Genomic DNA, 19,780 nt, shown 5'->3' with positions numbered 1-19,780 from the left:
CGTAACGAATCGAAACTACATTTCCCAAGTGTTAACCTTTTGACTCGATAATATCCAAGAAAATATGCCGGAAGTTGTCGTTCTTGAGCCGACAAGCGCTATGAAAACATATAAGAAAATGGGATTTAAATGCATCGAATGTAACGAGGAAGCTTCTGAGTTATACCGAGACTACAGTAACGGCATAGTGAAAATAACAATATGTGTGAGTGAGTGAGTGATGCTAACGTGCTAGAAACGTTACAGCTCGTCTAAGTGCTGTGGGTTATAACAACAACAGCTCGTGCTGTGATGATAGTTTATAACGTAGTGCACAATATTTACAAAGTTACACCGAATAAGAGCTGAGATGTGTTTGGTGTCTAATGTTTGTGCGCGTGGCCTGTTTTTAGGTGAGAGCTGAGGGTCACGTGACATCAGACTGATTTGCATATTGATTGTTATGTTCGTTTGTATGTCAACATGAAGTAGGAACAAGAATTGGGGTTTAATCAGAATTGTGATCAGTGATTGGTTGTTAGGGGAAAGCTCTGGTGATTTGTGATTGGTCCTTTTGTGAGCAGTGCTGAAACACATGCTGTGATTGGTCCTTGGGAAGTTGTGGCCTAATGGTTAGAGAGTTTGACTCCTAACCCTAAGGTTGTGGGTTCGAGTCTCGGGCCGGCCACGACTGAGGTGCCCTTGAGCAAGGCACAAGTATGTGTGTGTTCACGGTGTGTGTGTGTGTGTGTGTGTTCACGGTGTGTGTGTGTGTGTGTGTGTGTGTTCACGGTGTGTGTGTGTGTGTGTGTGTGTGTTCACTGTGTGTGTGTGTGTGTGTTCACGGTGTGTGTGTGTGTGTGTGTTCACGGTGTGTGTGTGTGTGTGTGTGTGTGTGTGTGTTCACGGTGTGTGTGTGTGTGTGTGTGTGTTCGGTGTGTGTGTGTGTGTTCACTGTGTGTGTGTGTTCAGTGTGTGTGTGTGTGTGTGTGTTCACTGTGTGTGTGTGTGTGTGTTCACTGTGTGTGTGTTCACTGTGTGTGTGTGTGTGTTCACGGTGTGTGTGTGTGTGTGTGTGTTCACGGTGTGTGTGTGTGTGTGTTCACGGTGTGTGTGTGTGTGTGTGTTCACGGTGTGTGTGTGTGTGTGTGTGTGTGTGTGTGTGTGTGTGTGTGTGTGTTCACGGTGTGTGTGTGTGTGTGTGTGTGTGTGTGTGTGTGTGTGTGTGTGTGTTCACGGTGTGTGTGTGTGTTCACGGTGTGTGTGTGTGTGTGTGTGTGTGTTCACGGTGTGTGTGTTCACGGTGTGTGTGTGTGTGTGTGTTCACGGTGTGTGTGTGTGTTCACGGTGTGTGTGTGTGTGTGTGTGTGTGTTCACGGTGTGTGTGTTCACGGTGTGTGTGTGTGTGTTCACGGTGTGTGTGTGTGTTCACGGTGTGTGTGTGTGTGTTCACGGTGTGTGTGTGTGTTCACGGTGTGTGTGTGTGTGTGTGTGTGTTCACGGTGTGTGTGTGTGTTCACGGTGTGTGTGTGTGTGTGTGTGTGTGTGTGTGTGTGTTCACGGTGTGTGTGTGTGTGTTCACGGTGTGTGTGTGTGTGTTCACGGTGTGTGTGTGTGTGTTCACGGTGTGTGTGTGTGTGTGTTCACTGCTGTGTGTGTGCACTTTGGATGGGTTAAATGCAGAGAACAAATTCTGAGTATGGGTCACCGTACTTAGCCGTATGTCACTTCACTTCACTTCACTTCACTGTTGTTTTTTTTCTTTCAGAAATCATGTGCAAAGCCTGTGGATAAGTACATCGAATATGATCCTGTCATCATTCTCATAGATGCCATCTTGTGTAAAATCCAGGCTTTCAGACACATTCTGTTCAACACCCAGATCAACGTGAGTCGGACAAACGAGACGCGCGCTTTTTGTTGGTTATCTCTAGATCCACGCATACAGTGCAGTCACACGGTTAAAGCACTGAGATATTTCCTCTCTTCAGATCCACTGGAAGCTGTGTGTTTTCTGCCTGCTGTGTGAGGCTTATCTCAGATGGTCTCGGCTCCAGAGTTCAGAGGTCACCGGCGATCCTGCTGACATCATCAGATACACCAAAGAATGGGACTTTTATGGGATGTTTGCTCTGGCTGCTCTCGGTACGTAAACACTAGGGTGAAAAAAAAGAGAGGCAAAATTCGGATCAGACAGACTGTTCGAGGATCAGATGAAACTTATTAAGCTAAGACCAAATGCACGAGAAAACCAACAGGAATCAGACAAAACTTTCTAGAATTAGACAAAATGTATGAGGATTAGACAAAACTTAGTAGTGTCAAACAAAACACACTAGAATCAGACAAAACTTATTAAGCTTAGACAAATCGTACTAGAATTATACAAAACCAACAAGAATCAGTCAAAATGTCCTGGGATCTGACTAAACTTGCTAGGCTCAAACAACATGTACGTGAATCAGACAAAACATACTAGAATCAGATGGAATGTATTCAAATCAGACAAAACATTTAGAATGAGACAAAACATACTTGGAGCCTGACAAAAATGACAGTGTGTGTGTGTGTGTGTGTGTGTCAGAGCTGGGTGTGTACTGTGCAGGTGTGTTGGCAGTGTTATGGTGTGTACAGAAGCTGTACAGCGTGTGTGTAGAGACATCTGACCTACTGAAGGCTCTGCTGCTCTCCTCTTATGGCAAAGTGCTGCTGATTCCCACCGTCATCTGGGAGCACGATTACTCTCCACTCTGCTTCACCCTCATCCGAGTGTTCGTGCTCACATCTAACGCACAGGCCGTACGGGGTAAAAGCACATACACACACACACGCACACAAAATCCTGCAATATTTGACAAATGATTTGAAATTATTGAAAATCCAATTCGTTTTTCTTTTATTTCGTGTTTCATGGCTGTTAAAAGGTTACAAAAAACTTAAAAGGTTCCTTTTCTAATTTGAATATTTTTCATTTTTTGAATATTTAATTAATATTTATTTTTTACATATTTATTTTTTCCTTTAAAAAAAAGATTTTTTTTTACATTATTCTACTCCAATTAATTTTTTTTGTTTATTTAACTTAATAACATGAATGAATTGTTAATGAATAATTGATCAAATTAAATATTTTAATTATTTTCCCAAATAATATAAATACACAATCTTTTATTACATATTTACGTATGTTCACGTCATCCTGTTTGCTCGTTGTCCTGTAATTGGATTTTAACGTTTCTTTGGTAATGAACGTTGAAATGTTTTTGTGTGACAGTGATCCTGAACTGCCGCAGACGTCTCTCCATCTTCGCAGTGTGTGTGGGTCTGCTGGTAGAACTGTGCATCTCACACGCTTTACACGCGCTGAAGCCAAGCTCACACGCGCTCCTGCCTGAGCTCTACACGTGAAGGCGTGGGATACGAGAAAAACGTGAACACGTCTTGTTTTCCTCTTACACACACTTTGAGGAAGAGAAGAAGAGAGAGCGAGAGAGAAACAAATAGATGCAAATGCTGTGTTAACAGCACCCCCCCCAACACACACACACAATTCAACGCTATTTTGTGCCCTGATTGTGATTTCTGTTTATTAAGTAAAAGCTATAAAGTCATGTTTATTGATACAGATCCAAAAAAATCTATCTAAACAACTACATAAACATAAATACGCTACACCTTGTGCATGCGGTTTAACACATGAGCACAACCTGATCGCGTCGCTGAACGCTGGGATTTGTTTTTAATTTTATTTTTTTTTTTAATTGTCGAGACAAGAAAAACCAAACCAACACGTCTGTTTATAGCTACACTTAACGCTGTGGAACACCTGTGTAAATTTTATTGACCTTACTGACCTCTGTAGTGTTTTGTTTCTAAAAAAAAATGTTTTTTTTAAATAAATTTACAAAATAAAAAAAAATATATAAATAAAACACTGTCTCTGGAGATTGATTCCATATATATTTCATTTAATAAAAAAACAAACAAAAAAAAATATATATATATATCCTCACACATTCTGACCACAAACAGATTGAAGAAAACAACAGAACTGTGGTTGAAATTTTTGCTTTAATAATAATAATAATAATAATAATAATAATACAAGTTGAAAAAAAGAAAAAAAGCATAAAAAATGTTTCCATTAAATGTCCGGTACTGAGGTCATTCTGCACGTTTTCCTCTGGATAAGTGAAGTGTTTTATTCCTCCTTTAGTCTGTACTGAGGTTAAAGTAACAGATGCACTAGTGACACTCCAGAATACAACATTCACACACCGAGCAACAAGAGCTTCAATACGGCTTCGATACGACGATACGATACGATGCGATTCGACTGGTGAGAAAACGTTCAGGAGGAATTTCTGACAATCCGTAAGCTTCAGCAGAAAAGCCTGGGATTGACACCAGGCCTGGAAAAAAGGCACTATTAGTGATCCATGCTGATTGATGAAGCGCTGCGTTACGAGAGCGCTGTGAGTCGAGTCCGGAGTTCACGCCATGATTATTATAAGATTAACAGTAAAACAGTGACACTGTGTAATAATGAAATCATTTCATGAGAGACTCCTGTGTGTTTAATCATTTAGACATGTGCTGATAAACCTTATTAATATTTAATGATATTTTCCTCTCTGTAGTTTAGCATTAACACAATATAAAAAATGTTTCTTTTTGCCAAATGAAGTCATGTATTTAAAAAAAAAAATAAGTAAAATATTGGGTAAATATCATCAAAGATTGGTTAAAAAAAATGTTTCTCAAAAATAAATCTTAATTATTCATATGCATACACATGGGGGGTTGGGGGGGGTGAGCAGCTCACCTTTTTAGATTTAATTTGTATACATTTTTATGTAACCAAAAAAAAAAACATTATTATATAAAAAAAGAAACGCTTTATTCTTCTTGAAGATTTGTAGAGGAAAAAAATAAAAGAAAAATACTTGATATCAATCAGAAACGTCACAATAAGCTCTCGGCAAAATTCTCTCGGCTTCTCGCCTTCTTATGATGTCATTTATTCTTTTGTTCATTTTAAATATTTAGCTAGTTATTTTTTTTAGGATGATATGATCGAAACTGTGTGTTAAAAACACGGCGTTTTAGGTGTATTATATCTTAAAATTTAAAAACAAATTTGGGTAAACACAATGCAAGAAAGAAAATAAAAACAATTTGTACAACAATCTACACAATAATTTCAAAACTGATTTTAAACCGCGTTATAACAACATTGTAAACAAATAATTAAAAAAAACAACTTTTTTTTTTAAACATATTAAATCGTTTTATCAGCACACGCCTGCTATAGACTTTTTTAACGACAGAATAATACACTGAATTGAATCTCAAACAGTAACAAATACTTTATATTGAGAACAAAAATGGGAGAAAAAATGATGCTAAATAGAGCAGAAACTTTTCTGATTGGTTATTTGCAAAGCCTGGCAGCCAATGAAAATGCTTCGGCGCGCTCGGATTTATCTTTACATCGATTTCTATACGTTTATAGGGTTTTTGTTGTTAAAGTGCCTTCGAATAACAGCGTCGTTCAATCGAAATGAATAAAAAATGGATTTAAAAAAATGAGAAGTTTTTTATGTCTCGTGCACATGATCAAGTTCTCGCATCTGTTCTTAAAAGGAGTTGTTAATTATCTAGTGTTGTGTCCTAACAATCAGGATTTTCCACCAGTGAATGTCTAAATGTTCGTTTTATCGCCCAGCTCTGTTCTAAAGGAGTTTAAACAAACCCATGCTGCGTTATAAACACTGCTCGTGTCTTTGGTCTGCATGTTCATGATGTTCATGTGTAAGTGATGGGATTAAGGCGTCATGCACTTATTACTCATTCGATGTCCAAAAGCAGGAAGACTTCACGCTAGCACCCTTATTAATATGCATAAGTTTGGTTAATAATATTTGTTTGCTCTGGAATATTTTAGAAAACGTGAGCTAGTGTACGTGAACCTTACTGAGTCCGACCGAGTCAAATGTCTGATTTGTTTCAAAGGTGTCCGGTTGCGTAGGTTCCTCGGTTCTTATATAAAGCTTTTTTGTGGATGAGAGGAGAAGAGTAACACTGCTGTGTCACACCGTACACACCTGGAGTTAGATATATACAGTACACATTACCCCACGGGCCGAGGCTCCGGAGGTGAGCCGACAGCTAGTCCTCCGTGGATCAGACTGAACTGAATGAAATGGTTTGGGGAAAGATAACGGATCTGCCAAAACGATCGGCTGTAACAAATGTTATGTAGTGTTTCCACTTTCCAGCGTCGCGTTCATTCACATGGTCTGAGGACCCGGATTCGATCCGGAAGGCGGTCTGCTGGATTTCTGATGCCAGAGTTCAGCCTGCAAAAACAAGAGCCTCGATACACAATTTTAGCATAAATGCGAATACTATAGATACTGATATAGATATAGCTCCGCCCCTTATATAAAGTCCTATAAAAGTTCTAAAATGCCCAGAAAAACGGCTATATACTGTTTATATAATTAATAAATAATCTTGGTTTATATTCCTATAGAAAAGAAAAGTCTGCTGGTGATAAAAAAAAAAAAAAAAATCAATAAAAATAAAAAAAAGACCCGCACACAGAAAAACAAAACAAAAAAAATGAAACAATGAAGCAGCATCACGGCCCTGCCCCTTAATCCGGCTTCAGATTCTCATATCGCGATTCGGAACGACTCGTTAAGCCACGTGTCCACTGATGTCCCGTTGCGGGCTGGTGAGGCCTCGCTGTCGTCTGGGGTTTCAGTGGGTGTGACGCCGGAGTCTGTGTAGAACTCGTCGTCCTCGTCGAAGAAGCCGTTGTCCAAGGCGTCGGTTCCTGGTCCCGCCTCCTGACAGCTGCCCTTGTACTCCTGGATGGATTCGTGCAGGGACCAGAGCTGGCACAGGAGGGACATGTCCTGCTGACGCAAACCCACCTGGACAAAGAGGAGGCGGGTTTAGCTCATGGGGGCGGGGCTAACTCACGAGGGGCGGGGACTCCAAACTTCTGACTCCTCAACTTTTCACTCATTATTCATTCATTTATTCATCTTCTACCGCTTATCCGAACTACCTCGGGTCACGGGGAGCCTGTGCCTATCTCAGGCGTCATTGGGCATCAAGGCAGGATACACCCTGGACGGAGTGCCAACCCATCACAGGGCACACACACACACACACACACACTCATTCACTCACGCAATCACACACTACGGACAATTTTCCAGAGATGCCAATCAACCTACCATGCATGTCTTTGGACCGGGGGAGGAAACCGGAGTACCCGGAGGAAACCCCCGAGGCACGGGGAGAACATGCAAAGTCCACACACACAAGGTGGAGGCGGGAATCGAACCCCCAACCCTGGAAGTGTGAGGCAAACGTGCTAACCACTAAGCCACCGTGCCCCCCATGTTTAATTCTGTTTTATCTAAATAAAAAACAACTTTGTCTATTTAAATGTTATCTTAAAATTCTTAGTTATTTAAAAAAAAATCTTTCAGGAGTTCGGTTACTTTTTCAGGCTCCATAAACATGATGTAACATCTGAAGTATTTCTGTGTTTGTAAAGCCAAACCTCAAGTGTTCATGCCCATCGTGACTAAGTCTGTTGTTCCACAAACCTGACGGTAGTCATAGTAACGAATTTTTAAATACTGTCAGCTTTTTACATCAGTCAGGATCATGAGACAAAAAGATATCTGAGAAATGATCAGACCGTTAGATAAAGTACTGAGGCAACGTTTTGAGATAAAAGACAGAATTCTGAGATAACGTATTTGACTTTTTTTAAGTCAGAATTTTGAGATGTCTAACTATTGAGATGAGTCAGACTTTTGAGATGTTTTTTAGTGATGCTTTTTGAGGCAGATGTATTAGAAGAGGATTTTTAAATAATGTCAGACATGTACATGACATAAACATAACAAACATGACATGAACAGGACATGAACAGGACATGAACATGACTAGAACAGGACATTAACAGGACTAGACACGGACTAGACCCGGACTAGAACAGGATATAAACATGACACAAACAGGACTAGAACATGACATAAACAGGACAAGGACAGGACACGAACAGGACATAAACAGGACTAGAACATGACATAAACATGACATAAAGAGGACATGAACAGGACTAGACCCGGACTAGAACAGGACATAAACAGGACTCGAACATGACATAAACAGGACAAGGACAGGACTAGAACATGACATAAACATGACATGTGTCTCTCACCATCTCTTTCCTCAGCAGTGCGAGCGCTGCGTCCAGGTTAGCGGGTTTATTGGCCCCCGCCCGGTCCCCCGGAGCCGCTCCTCTCCTCAGGTCGTCCTGGATCATGGCCTTCTTCGCGTGCATCCTCTCGATCTCCCTCCACGACCCGCCGCTGGAGTTCAGCAGGCCGCTCAGACTCTTCGGTAGCGGCGGCAGACCCTCAATACAGGCCGGAGCTCCGCTGGCAGCTCCGTGCGACGACTTCCCGTTCATCGTTCACCCGGGACACCGAATTCACCCCAATAAACAAACCCACAACACGCTCACGACGCGGTCACGACGCGCTCACGACGGGGTCAGCCACAGCATCAACGGTAGCGCGACACAATCACGACACATAAAACTGTTGACGGGAAACAAATCTGCTGTGTGACGTCACTGCCTTACAACATGTTCACATGTAACCAAAACAACAAAATGTCCGGTGTTTTAAAAATAAAATTACAACATAACCCGTCCGAGAAGCTACTCTTCTTCTTCTTCTTCTTCTTCTTCTTCCTCCTCTTCTTCTTCTTCTTCTTCTTCTTCTAACGAGCTGCTAAAGCGCTGCAGTCCGGACATGGCACTTCCGGTTTCCTAAACTGGGCGTGGCCTAGGATGACGCAACGCAAGCTCATGAATATTAATGAGCGCTTCAGTTCTTTTTTATTTTGTTGATCAAAACAAACGCGTGCACGTGTCAGATGAGTATAAAATCTCATTTGCTGTCAATAAAACACATAAAACATAAAATAAAATCAGAATAAAGCTGCAGGTTTTGAACTTTACTGTAATTCTGTCACAAAATTCCTTTTTTTTGTGATCTGGACATTATTTATTTTAATATTAGACATATAAAGAAAATCATTATAACTAAAAAAAAAAAGGAAAGTCTTTATTTTTTTATTAATTCTTTATAATAAATATTGCTATTTATTTATTTATTTTTATCTGGTTTTCATTTATACCTGATTAAATAAAAATTCTAATATTCAATAAAAAAAATAACTTCTTATAGATGTCGTTAAATGTCAAGTTTTATTTTTGCGATATGGTATTTTGTCACATGGCACATTCTCGGCGTTTCGGTCATTTCAGTGCTGTTAAAAATGTGCAGCAGGAATGAAGTCAGCTGTTACAGCCTTGACTCTTATAGCTCTGAGATCCTACAGGGTTTGAGGTCAGGGCAGTGGGAGCGAGCAGATGGCCGGCAGTGAGGCGACACACAGGCTGAGACAAAGCATTGAGAGAGCCATGTGGCCAGTACAATCTCACACACACACACACACACACACACACACACACACACACACACACACACACACACAGCTGCCAGATCCGGGCATTGTTAAAGCCCAGAGGAACCCTAAAGCATGGAGCGACACACACTGATTGTGAGAGTGAGTCGGGGCCCCGCGCTCACTTCCAGACACGTGTGTACAAACAAAAAGACAATGCAGCGGAGAGGAAGTCCAGGATCAGTCAGATGTCTGAGTTTCTACCTCAGTCTTGATTAGAAATGGAATGGCCTGAACACTTATCATAAGCAAAGCCATTAATTCTGCACTACGTTTATTAACGTAACGTAACGTATCGTATGCTGCAGACGCTAAAACCGTTAAAGCAGATTAAACACTGCAGGAACGCGAAGCTCCGATCATGTCTCCAATCGTGAACATGAATCAGAATTGGGGATTGTGAAACATCTCCGTTATCAAATCTTTCCCAGATCTTCATTCCAAACCCTTACAAATGTCATACATGCAACAAAAAAGGAAACAAAGAAGATGGTTAGAGTTAGAAGAAATATTTATTCAGACTTGATACAAAAATCTAAAGAAACAGGAAGTATAAATTATAGCACTGTGTTCTAGATCAGCTATTGGAATCGTTTTCCTTAAAAAACATGAGTAACAATTAGCAGCATCTTGTCCAGACAATAAAACTAAATATCTGTAATAACTGACCTATTATCATGACGCTGAAAACAGCAACACCGTCATAACATCTCAATTAAAAGCTTGTGTGTTGAACAAGAAGATTTAATAACACTAAAACAGCTGGGAAACAATCACTAGTCATGAATCATGTATTCTCTGACATGCTGAAGTCACACCTGGAAAAAATGATGTGTGTGTCACCTGGGAGTCATTTTCCTCTCTGATTCACTGAATAGTATTAAGGAGACATGATAATGCTTCAGGGTGGAGTTGAGCTGAAGCGCGCCCTGACGGCGCAGGAGAGTTATTGATGATTTGTTGAAATACCCGAGCTCTGGTCTGACTACGACAGATGGAGAGGAATCCGATAACGCTGAAGCACCATATTTGAAAACGGATGTCTTGGTGCTGTCGATCACTGCGAGGCTGTCCAATCAGGACACTTGCTCAGTGATGAACCTGATGCTCTCTGGGGCAAAAAAAAAAAAAAAAAAAAAAAAGATTGATCGATCTTTGGTAATTTCACACCATCAGCATTTGGGTGGAACCCACACTTCAAGGTGAACTTCACTGCAGTGAGAAAACGAGTTGACTCTGAATCGGCTCGACTGTAGGAAACGATTCGTTATGTTATGTTTGTTATACTGTACCTTCGCTGCATTTCTGACTAATGAATGACCTTAACGAAGACGTTTTCGACCTTCTCTGCTTTCACGCAACCTTTTTGCTTGTGTGATTATTAAAATATTCTAATTTACTCCAATTCAGATTCAGAGAAGCTTGAACTGAATGTCAGTTTTTAAATAAAACCCTTTGTGTCTTTGTGTTATTCCACACAGCAGTCCTGAGTGTTTTACCACACACACACACACAAAAGAGACATACTAACTGTCCAGGCTTTTCTATTATGGTCACGTCAGACAGGAGTCGAGATGTTGGTTAATTTGGGACTCGGGCACTTTGCTCTGGCACACAGGGCAGGTCACAGTGAGGGCAGCAGAGCTGTGGAGGGTATTACCCACTCCTGATGCCCCTGCAGACAACACAGCACCAGTTCTTTCCTCTATATGCTCCCTGGAGACCAAGGAAGAGGAGGAAGAAGGGGAAGATCGCTGGAAGAAATCAAAGATGTGTGCAGAAATCCTGTCTTCTCGCCATCTTTTCCTCCCTCCAGCAGCAGATCCTGGTCTGTGAGGACTTCTGGAGGTGGACATGAAGGATCCGGATTTCTCTGGACTTCCTGAGAGTCTTGAATTGGAGCTTGGAATGCTGGGAGAAGCTGACGATCCAGTTCCAGAAATGTTCTGGCTTCCAAACTGTCTTGAACTGGAATTTGAAACACTCGATTCTGACTTGATAAACGTTGTAGAACTGAAACCTCGAATTTCACTTCCGGGTCCTTTGGGGCTGCCGAACTGTGTAGAATACGTGCCTGGATGTCTGAGGCTTTCAGAGTGTATAGAATTAGAAGTTGGAATGTTGGTAGAGGTGGGACCAGAACCTGAGCTTGCAGATGCAGAACCTTTGCTGCTTCTGAAGTTCCATGAAGTGAATCCCGGAGCAGCGTTTCCTGGTTTGATCTGACCTGGAGATCCGGTTCCGGTGCTCTTAGCACTAACAAAGTATTTAGAAAATGGTGATCCAGCAGAACCTGAGATGTTTGAGGAGCTCTTATTAACCATGCCAGTTTTAGCAGAGTTTAGATTTAAGGCAGTTTCTAATGCTGGCGTATCAGACACTCGCTTTGGTTCTGACGGATTCGTTTTCTTTGGTGATTTCAGGATTGCGGTCTTGAAAAGATCCTGAACCGTGGTCTGTTTCGGTCTCATTAAGCTGCCGTTGGTCTTTGTGACTCTGACAGGAGAACCGTTGATGTTGACAAAGGCTTTGTGGTTGCTGATGGACTTTTTAGGAAGAGCGGTGGTGCTGCTGTAGGGTGATCTGAGGTCAGCTGGTGAAGTTCGAACCGGTTCCTGTAGAGGTTTCGGTGAGCGGGTGGGACTTTGGATGGGCGGGTTCTGTACGGGTGCTGACGGCTGTGTGCTGCCACCCAGAACGATACCTCTACCGCTGAAAGGGATGACGTTCCTGATGTCCTGAGAACGTGAGCCTAAAAGCACAAGAATATGTGCTAGTTACATATACAGAAGAATATGTTGTTCTGTGTAAATACACACACACACACACACAAAAGGAAAAGATAATTATATGTGTCTGTATAAAATGGTGCATTATGTACACTGTATGGAAAACAGTAACCAAGATAATATACAGTTTATATACAGATGTCAGTGAAGACATGCACATGGACAGCACATGTCCTGAACACACACCCGGGTAAGCCATCAGGTCCAGCTGACTAACGCACATCTACTCTGATCAGTGCTGAGTACACGCCTTGGTTGAAGCGAACAAGTGAAAGTGAAAATGTATTAGCAAGTTGCTTGTAGATTGCTTCCTGTCAGCATGCAGCGAACTGCACTTTGGCCACTTATGGGTGTGGCCTTTTAATTGTGTTGTATCTTGTAGGTGTGGCTGGCTTGTGGGTGTGGCCTTTTGCTTGTTTTGTATTTTGGGGGTGTGACCTGTTGCTTATTTTCTATCTTGTGGGAGTGGCTGATCTAGTGATCTAGTGATAATGACTTTATCCTGTATAGATAATCAAGGCGTTTCACCTTCAGTGCTTCCAGCTGCTTTCATTTTGCCCCCAGACTTCTTCAACGCATTCTTGTCTTTCTTCTCCTCCTCGCTCTTCCCCTTCTTCCCGTAATTCTCTGGCTCCTTGATCTTAGTGTACGTTCCTCCACACGTTCTCCTATGGTCCTCCCACCACGGGTCTCTGTGTGACGGCGCTCGGTTCATCGCCCTCTTCACGTAGCCGAAAAACGGCTTGCGGTTCTGACACGGCCCGTTACAGCGCCACCAGTGTTGCCGGTACACGTCCACTTCGTCATGGAAGGAGTGATAGATCTGAGAAGAAAGATTTTTATTGTATCGAAAGGGCCAGGCATGTACAGTACGTCGTATATGAGCACGGAATAAACACTTACTGAGATTTTGGTTCCACTGGCTTGGTTTATTCGGTTCATGTGTTTGCAGAACTCTGGTCCGTGTCCGTCCCGGTCTCGGTTGTTCTGCGTCACGAACAGCAGGGCGTGGATCATTTCGTGCAGGAGCGTCTGAGGATACGGATAAGAAAAACGGTGAGAAAAAAAACAGACACGTCGTGTTCACGTGTTGCGTCCGCGTTTTGGACCTAACCTCCACCAGGTCTTTCCGAGGTCTGAGTTTTAGAAGAGGTTCGCTGAGACGGATCGAACACAGACCTCCTCTGCCTTCGTACGAGCACACGCCGGCACATCTGGAACAAATATAACGTAAAGGCACGATCTCTGATAAGGTTCAGAAGGACAGAAGATGAACATACAGATGTTGTGGAGAACCAGGAACTTACAGAGTCATCCTAGGACTCCATTTAACTTCAACCCCGCTGAGTTTCCCCCAGAAGAACATCTCGTTGAACTGCAGGAACATGGCACGAACATCTGGATTGGGGTCCAGCATCTCCCACGACTCGTCCACTATAGACAGGCTGTCAGGACGTGAACACGACCCCACACTAAAGTCACACGACCGCACACTAAAGTCACACGTCTCCACTTTACGCTTTTTGCTTACAGGACAGCTGTCAGTGTTGTCGTCGCTCCACACAGCCGACACTTCCTTATCAAACTGTTCCTGCAGCTGCAAAGCCAGCAAGAAATCCTCATCCGCCATTTTTACCTGCTGTTTACTAAATATTAGCTTATTAGCTAGTTAGCTGTTAGCTAGTTAGCATGGTTCTGTGTTTGGTTTAGTTTCGTTTTTAAACTCCATTACCGCACAATTCTGCATATTTCTATCACTTTACCCGCGGATTCTCATTAAAACAAACGTTAAAATCTGTATTAAAACCGTTAAGACGTATAAATGGACTAAAAACTAGCAAACAGCTAACCGGACGCTTTAACGTTCACTCCGCCTGCTCGCGTCCCAATCCCCCGTTTTTTTTTTTTTTAAACTCGACGACTCGAGGGACGTTTTCACCAATAGGATCACACTGTTGATGACGTCACAGCAAGTGCAGACTTAGGGAAAGGACGTAGGGTCTAAGATGCTATTTGAAACACAGCCCGAGATAGGGGTTAAAAGGTTGGCCGACTATGCAGTTACACGGGAAGAGAAATTTAAAAAAAAAATCTATAAAACGTACGAGTTATAATAATAACAATAAAGGTTTTTTTTAACGTTTTTTTTATGTTTGTCTGCTGTCTTGCTGTTGTTTTTATTTTGGTATACGTCAAAATATTTAACAACAAAGTGTATATTTCTGCGTTGTTGTACAAAATTTTTTTTACAAAAAGTAAAGATTGTACTTTAAATCTATACATTGTTTACTCTAAAATAAATGACATAATAAACTATGGAATATAATATATTATTATTACAAATTTAGTGGATTTTTCCTACTAGTGCGGGTTTTTTTTATTCATTCCCGTGCAGCTTTCTGGTTGACCACTTTATTTTTGTGCTGTGACGTAACCAGGAGTCGATTCACTCGCTACCGGGTGAGGAAGAGTCGCTGCGGGATGAAAACAACAGCCTAGATTTGACAAGACGGACGTTAAAATGGCGGACACCGGCAACAGGCTGCGTAAACAGTTAGAGTCGGCGAATTTCGAGCCTCAGAATTACGTGAAGCAGCTCTCTCAGCAGTCTGATGGAGACAGAGATTTACAAGAACACCGTCAGAAGATCCAAACTCTAGCTGACGAGACCGCGCAGAACCTGAAGAAGAACGTCTACAAGAATTACAGGCAGTTTATTGAGACTGCGAAAGAGATCTCGTACCTGGAGAGTGAGATGTATCAGCTGAGCCACATCCTGACTGAGCAGAAGAGCATCATGGAGAGCATCACCCAGGCCTTGCTGTCAACAGACAAGGATGAAGCTGCCAAAGAAATGCTCACGGCCTTCCCCAAAGAGACCGAGGAAGTCAAGCAGAGAACCTTGACCACGCTGCTGGAGAAAGTGGAAGGCTGTAAGAACATCATGGAGACTCCTGGCAGGTATCTGGTCTACAACGGAGATCTGTTCGAGTATGACGCGGACAACATGTCTCAGATACAGAAGGTGCACGCGTTTCTGATGAACGACTGCCTCCTGATTGCAACGTGGCTCGCGAACAGGCGCGGAACGATCAAGTACAAATACAACGCTTTGTACGAACTGGAGAGCTTCGCCGTTGTTAACGTGAAGGACAACCCTCCCATGAAGGACATGTTTAAGATCCTGATGTTCCCAGACAGCCGCATTTTTCAAGCAGAAAACAGCAAGATCAAGAAAGAGTGGCTGGAGATCTTGGAAGAGACCAAGAAAATGAAAGCCAAAGACCGGAACAAAAAAGAAGAGGAGGTTCCCAAGTCGCCGGTCAGACCTGAGGTTCCCACCAATCCCTTCGAAGAAGAGGAAGCTTTGGATACCGAAGAGATCGTGGACTTGAGTCCAGAGTGGATCCAAGAGCTTCCGGAGGACCTCGATGTTTGCATCGCACAGAGGGATTTTGAGGGTGCTGTGGATCTTTTGCAGAAGCTGAACGAGTACCTGAAGGATCAGCCGGTGACCCCGAAGGTCAAAGATCTCAGAGGGAAAGTGGAGGAGCGTGTGCGGCAGCTGACAGAGGTCTTGGTGTTTGAGTTGTCACCCGATCGCTCGTTGCGTGGCGGACCTAAAGCGACTCGGCGTGCCGTCTCGCAGCTCATCCGGCTGGGCCAGTCCACCAAAGCCTGCGAACTGTTCTTGAAGAACCGCGCTGCTGCGGTGCACACGGCCATCCGGCAGCTGCGCATAGAAGGTGCTACGTTGCTGTACATCCAAAAGCTTTGCAACGTATTCTTCACTGGTCTCCTCGAGACGGCTCGAGAGTTCGAGACCGACTTCGCAGGCGACACAGGTTGCTACTCTGCATTCGTGGTTTGGTCTCGGTCTGCAATGCGAATGTTCGCAGACACATTCAGCAAGCAGGTGTTCGACAGCAAAGAGAGCTTGTCTACGGCCGCCGAGTGCGTCAAGCTGGCCGGAGAGCACTGCAGGCAGTTGAGCGACATCGGCCTGGACCTGACCTTCATCCTGCAGTCGCTGCTGGTCAAGGACATAAAGGCGGCTTTACAGAGCCAGAAAGATGTCATCATCGAGGCCACCAAACACCGCAACTCGGAGGAGATGTGGAGAAGAATGAACCTGATGACCCCTGAAGCTCTGGCCAAACTCAAGGATGAGATGCGGAGCTGCGGCCTCTCCACCTTCAACCAGTACACAGGTGACGACTGCTGGGTGAACCTCAGTTACACCGTGGTGGCCTTTACCAAGCAGATGATGGCTTTCCTGGAGGAAGGGCTGAAACTCTACTTCCCCGAGCTGCACATGGTGTTCCTCGAGAGCCTCCGGGAGATAATCCTGGTGGCCGTTCAGCACGTGGACTACAGCCTGCGCTGCGAGCAGGAGTCAGAGAAGAAATCCTTCATCCTGCAGAATGCTGCGTTCCTACACGAGACTGTGCTTCCTGTGGTGGAGCTCAGGTTCGAGGAAGGAGTGGGCAAACCAGCCAAGCAGCTGCAGGACCTGAGGAAGAGCTCGCGCTCGGTCAGGGTGAATCCGGAGAGCACCACGTCTCTGGTGTGACCGGCTTAGGACTTAATACAACTACTGAAGTGTTCACAAACAATTTACACTGCATTTCACACACACTTCACACACTAAGTTTCACCAATTCCTTTTTATGATCTCATTGCACTCCTAATGTGGAGATTTTATTACTTTCTACTTTAAATACATTTCCTCTGCATTTGTTTGTTTGTTTGTTTTACCTCTGACTGTATATCAATTCTGTGTAACACATTAAAATCATTGAAGAAATCGATGCTTTTTATTTGTCCTGAGTGCTTAACATTTCTATCTCATCTCCAAAACAATATTATTATTGAGATTTCTAGAGACTATAAGATTTCATTTAATCATACACAAATGTACAGTTATACATTTTTTCTGTTCTTATTTCTGAAACAGTGAAGAATTTTCTCATACAGATAGAAACGTTGTACAAAACGCTGATTTGGTTGTTAAGTCTGTGTTATCACCGTCTCAATGAGCATGGGGTGTTTTTCTGCAAAGTTTAGATGCTAAAAATATTATAAATAAAAGCTCTCAAAAATCGCTTTCAATCGGTACTTGAAGCAAAAATGATTCAGTTTCAAAAATTGTCACTCAAAAAAAAAAAATTCTAATGGATCAATTCTAAGTGTTTTATTCACAATACTTAATTTCCCAATACTCAAAAAATTGTTTTAAATTAAAAATCAAACCAAAAAAAAAAAAACAAATTAAAAACTAACAGAATCCACAGAAAATCTACACACACTAAAAGCTAAAAATATTCAGAATATTTCAAACATAATAAATAACTATACATTTTAAGTCTAAATGCATTTGAAAAATAAGACACATAAGAAACTAGATTTGTAAAGTTCATCGCGACAAACTTTGATGTTGGCTTTGACGAGGCAAGTGCGAGTGGACATAAGGGTCAGTGTTACTTTTGGAGGCAAGTGGACAGAAAGATAGGATGACAAAACATTTGGAGGCAAGTGGAGATGAGCGTGTGATGTCATCCGAATACTCCTGAGGAAGTTCTTCTCATTGTGCTGAGTGTTTTGATACTGTATGTCACATGCCCATGTTGTGCAAATTTTTTTATTTTCACGTGACGTCACATCAGAATACATGTGAGGACGTTCCCCTCATTGTTCTGAGTGTTTTGATATGTCACATGTCCATGTTGTAAAAGGTTTTTTGATTTTGCATATATTGGGGGCGGGGCTGCGGGACAATCCAAAGGCCAGTCGGTCCTGGCCTTTATATTTATATTTACACCAATTTTAAAGTTTGTTCAGAGTCTCACCCTAAAGGAACTGGCCGAGTTTGGTGTAGATAGTTCGAAAGCTTCCGGAGTTATAAACCTCCAAAGTTTAGAATGGGAGTCTATGGGGAAAAAGGCCACTTTGAGACCCGGTACCGGAAGTACCGGTACTCAGATCGCTTAGAAAAGGAATAGCAACAAACTTCAGACCAGGGTCTACAACATATCCGAATTTGCTGCATTTTATATTTTATAAATGTTATAAATTTTTGTCTAAGCTGAAATAGGAAAACAGAATGTTGGCTTCTACAAAGCGACATAATAAATGTCAAATGAATTTGAACATGAATTTTATTTTCTTCTTACAGAAAATACTTATCATATTTCTGTGGTTGTGATAGTTACCTGAATAAATATAAATAAATAAATATCCATTTTTGTTTTTGTATATACTGTATATTATATTATGTCTTTATTCTTATATATATATATATATATATATATATATATATATATATATATATATTTTTTGCTGCTGTAACAGAGAAATTTCCCCATTGTGGGACGAATAAAGGAATATCTTATCTTAAAAACCCCATAAATGAATAAATTAATATCAATTTAAAATGCTTACACTATTTCTCTGCTTTTTCTTTTGTTTTAATTAAAACAGCCAAATTCTTTGCACAATTTTCCAGTTTAAAATACCCCATGTCTTTTCCTTCTGCTTATTTTCCGCCTGTTAATTCTGACACTTTAATCTCTGTGCGCTTTGTTCGGCCGGATTAGATAATCCCTCTGAAGCGAAGGAGGCTTCGGATAAAAAAAGCTTGAGCACTAATTGGTTCCTGTGAAAGAGGACAAAACAAAACACTTTCACCTTTCTAGTGAATCTTGCTTATTTCTGTAGCTGTACATACTGTATATAAACAGAGCCTGGAACTATGTAATGAAGCAGAAATGAATTCACATTAATTATGAGAATATTTCTTTCCACACCCTAATCATTAAATATAGAATATTCATTTCTAATTACATGGCCAATATTTCAAAAATCAATGAAATAAAAAATATAGAATTAAAATCATAAATTATATTACAAAGGCAGATGATTTGCTTCCTTTCTTTATTTATAGGGTTTCTTGAGTCCATATTTTAGTGGATTAAGCAGCGCTTCTTGAATACTAGTGGAAATACCATCACCTCACCTTACCTCACCACACCTCACCATACCACACCACCTCATCTCACCTCAACTCACCACACCACACCTCATCTCACCTCACCACACCACACCACCTCACCACACCACACCACACCACACCACCTCACCTCTCCACACCACACCACCTCATCTCACCTAACCTCACCTCAACTCACCACACCACACCTCATCTCACCTCACCACACCACCTCACCACACCACACCACACCACACCACACCACCTCATCTCTCCACACCACACCACCTCATCTCACCTAACCTCACCTCACCACACCACCTCATCTCACCTCACCTCAACTCACCACCTCACCTCACCACACCACACCACACCACCACACCTCACCACACCACACCACCTCACGTCACCTAAACTCACATCACCGCACCTCACCTCACATCACATCTCTATC

General features: G+C 42.2%; 4 protein-coding genes across 4 annotated transcripts; 2 read left to right on the top strand and 2 right to left on the bottom strand.

Annotated features, from left to right (window-relative positions):
• The first annotated feature begins 15 nt into the window (after positions 1-15).
• arv1 (ARV1 homolog, fatty acid homeostasis modulator) lies at positions 16-3,472 on the top strand. Its single transcript, XM_060882920.1, has 5 exons — positions 16-205; positions 1,748-1,867; positions 1,971-2,124; positions 2,564-2,785; positions 3,254-3,472. Exons 1-5 carry the CDS (start codon positions 65-67, stop codon positions 3,385-3,387), a joined length of 771 nt encoding a protein of 256 aa, XP_060738903.1. The 5' UTR covers positions 16-64; the 3' UTR covers positions 3,388-3,472.
• A 566-nt stretch (positions 3,473-4,038) lies between these two features.
• fam89a (family with sequence similarity 89 member A) lies at positions 4,039-8,840 on the bottom strand. Its single transcript, XM_060883803.1, has 2 exons — positions 8,234-8,840; positions 4,039-6,923 (listed from the first exon to the last, which is right to left on the bottom strand). Exons 1-2 carry the CDS (start codon positions 8,483-8,485, stop codon positions 6,660-6,662), a joined length of 516 nt encoding a protein of 171 aa, XP_060739786.1. The 5' UTR covers positions 8,486-8,840; the 3' UTR covers positions 4,039-6,659.
• A 1,202-nt stretch (positions 8,841-10,042) lies between these two features.
• Positions 10,043-14,223, bottom strand: sprtn (SprT-like N-terminal domain). Its single transcript, XM_060883870.1, has 5 exons — positions 13,646-14,223; positions 13,453-13,552; positions 13,242-13,370; positions 12,867-13,161; positions 10,043-12,301 (listed from the first exon to the last, which is right to left on the bottom strand). The coding sequence occupies exons 1-5, from the start codon at positions 13,966-13,968 to the stop codon at positions 11,103-11,105; spliced, it is 2,046 nt and encodes a 681-aa protein (XP_060739853.1). The 5' UTR covers positions 13,969-14,223; the 3' UTR covers positions 10,043-11,102.
• Positions 14,224-14,773: 550 nt separating this feature from the next.
• Positions 14,774-17,145, top strand: exoc8 (exocyst complex component 8). Its single transcript, XM_060883453.1, has one exon. It carries the CDS (start codon positions 14,860-14,862, stop codon positions 16,909-16,911), a length of 2,052 nt encoding a protein of 683 aa, XP_060739436.1. The 5' UTR covers positions 14,774-14,859; the 3' UTR covers positions 16,912-17,145.
• The last annotated feature ends 2,635 nt before the right edge of the window (positions 17,146-19,780 follow it).

The sequence above is a fragment of the Tachysurus vachellii genome, chromosome 12, assembly GCF_030014155.1.
Source record: "Tachysurus vachellii isolate PV-2020 chromosome 12, HZAU_Pvac_v1, whole genome shotgun sequence".
Taxonomy (NCBI): domain Eukaryota; kingdom Metazoa; phylum Chordata; class Actinopteri; order Siluriformes; family Bagridae; genus Tachysurus; species Tachysurus vachellii.
The sequence above is the reverse complement of the archived record's forward strand: the minus strand, read 5'-3'. Positions and strand labels throughout refer to the sequence as shown.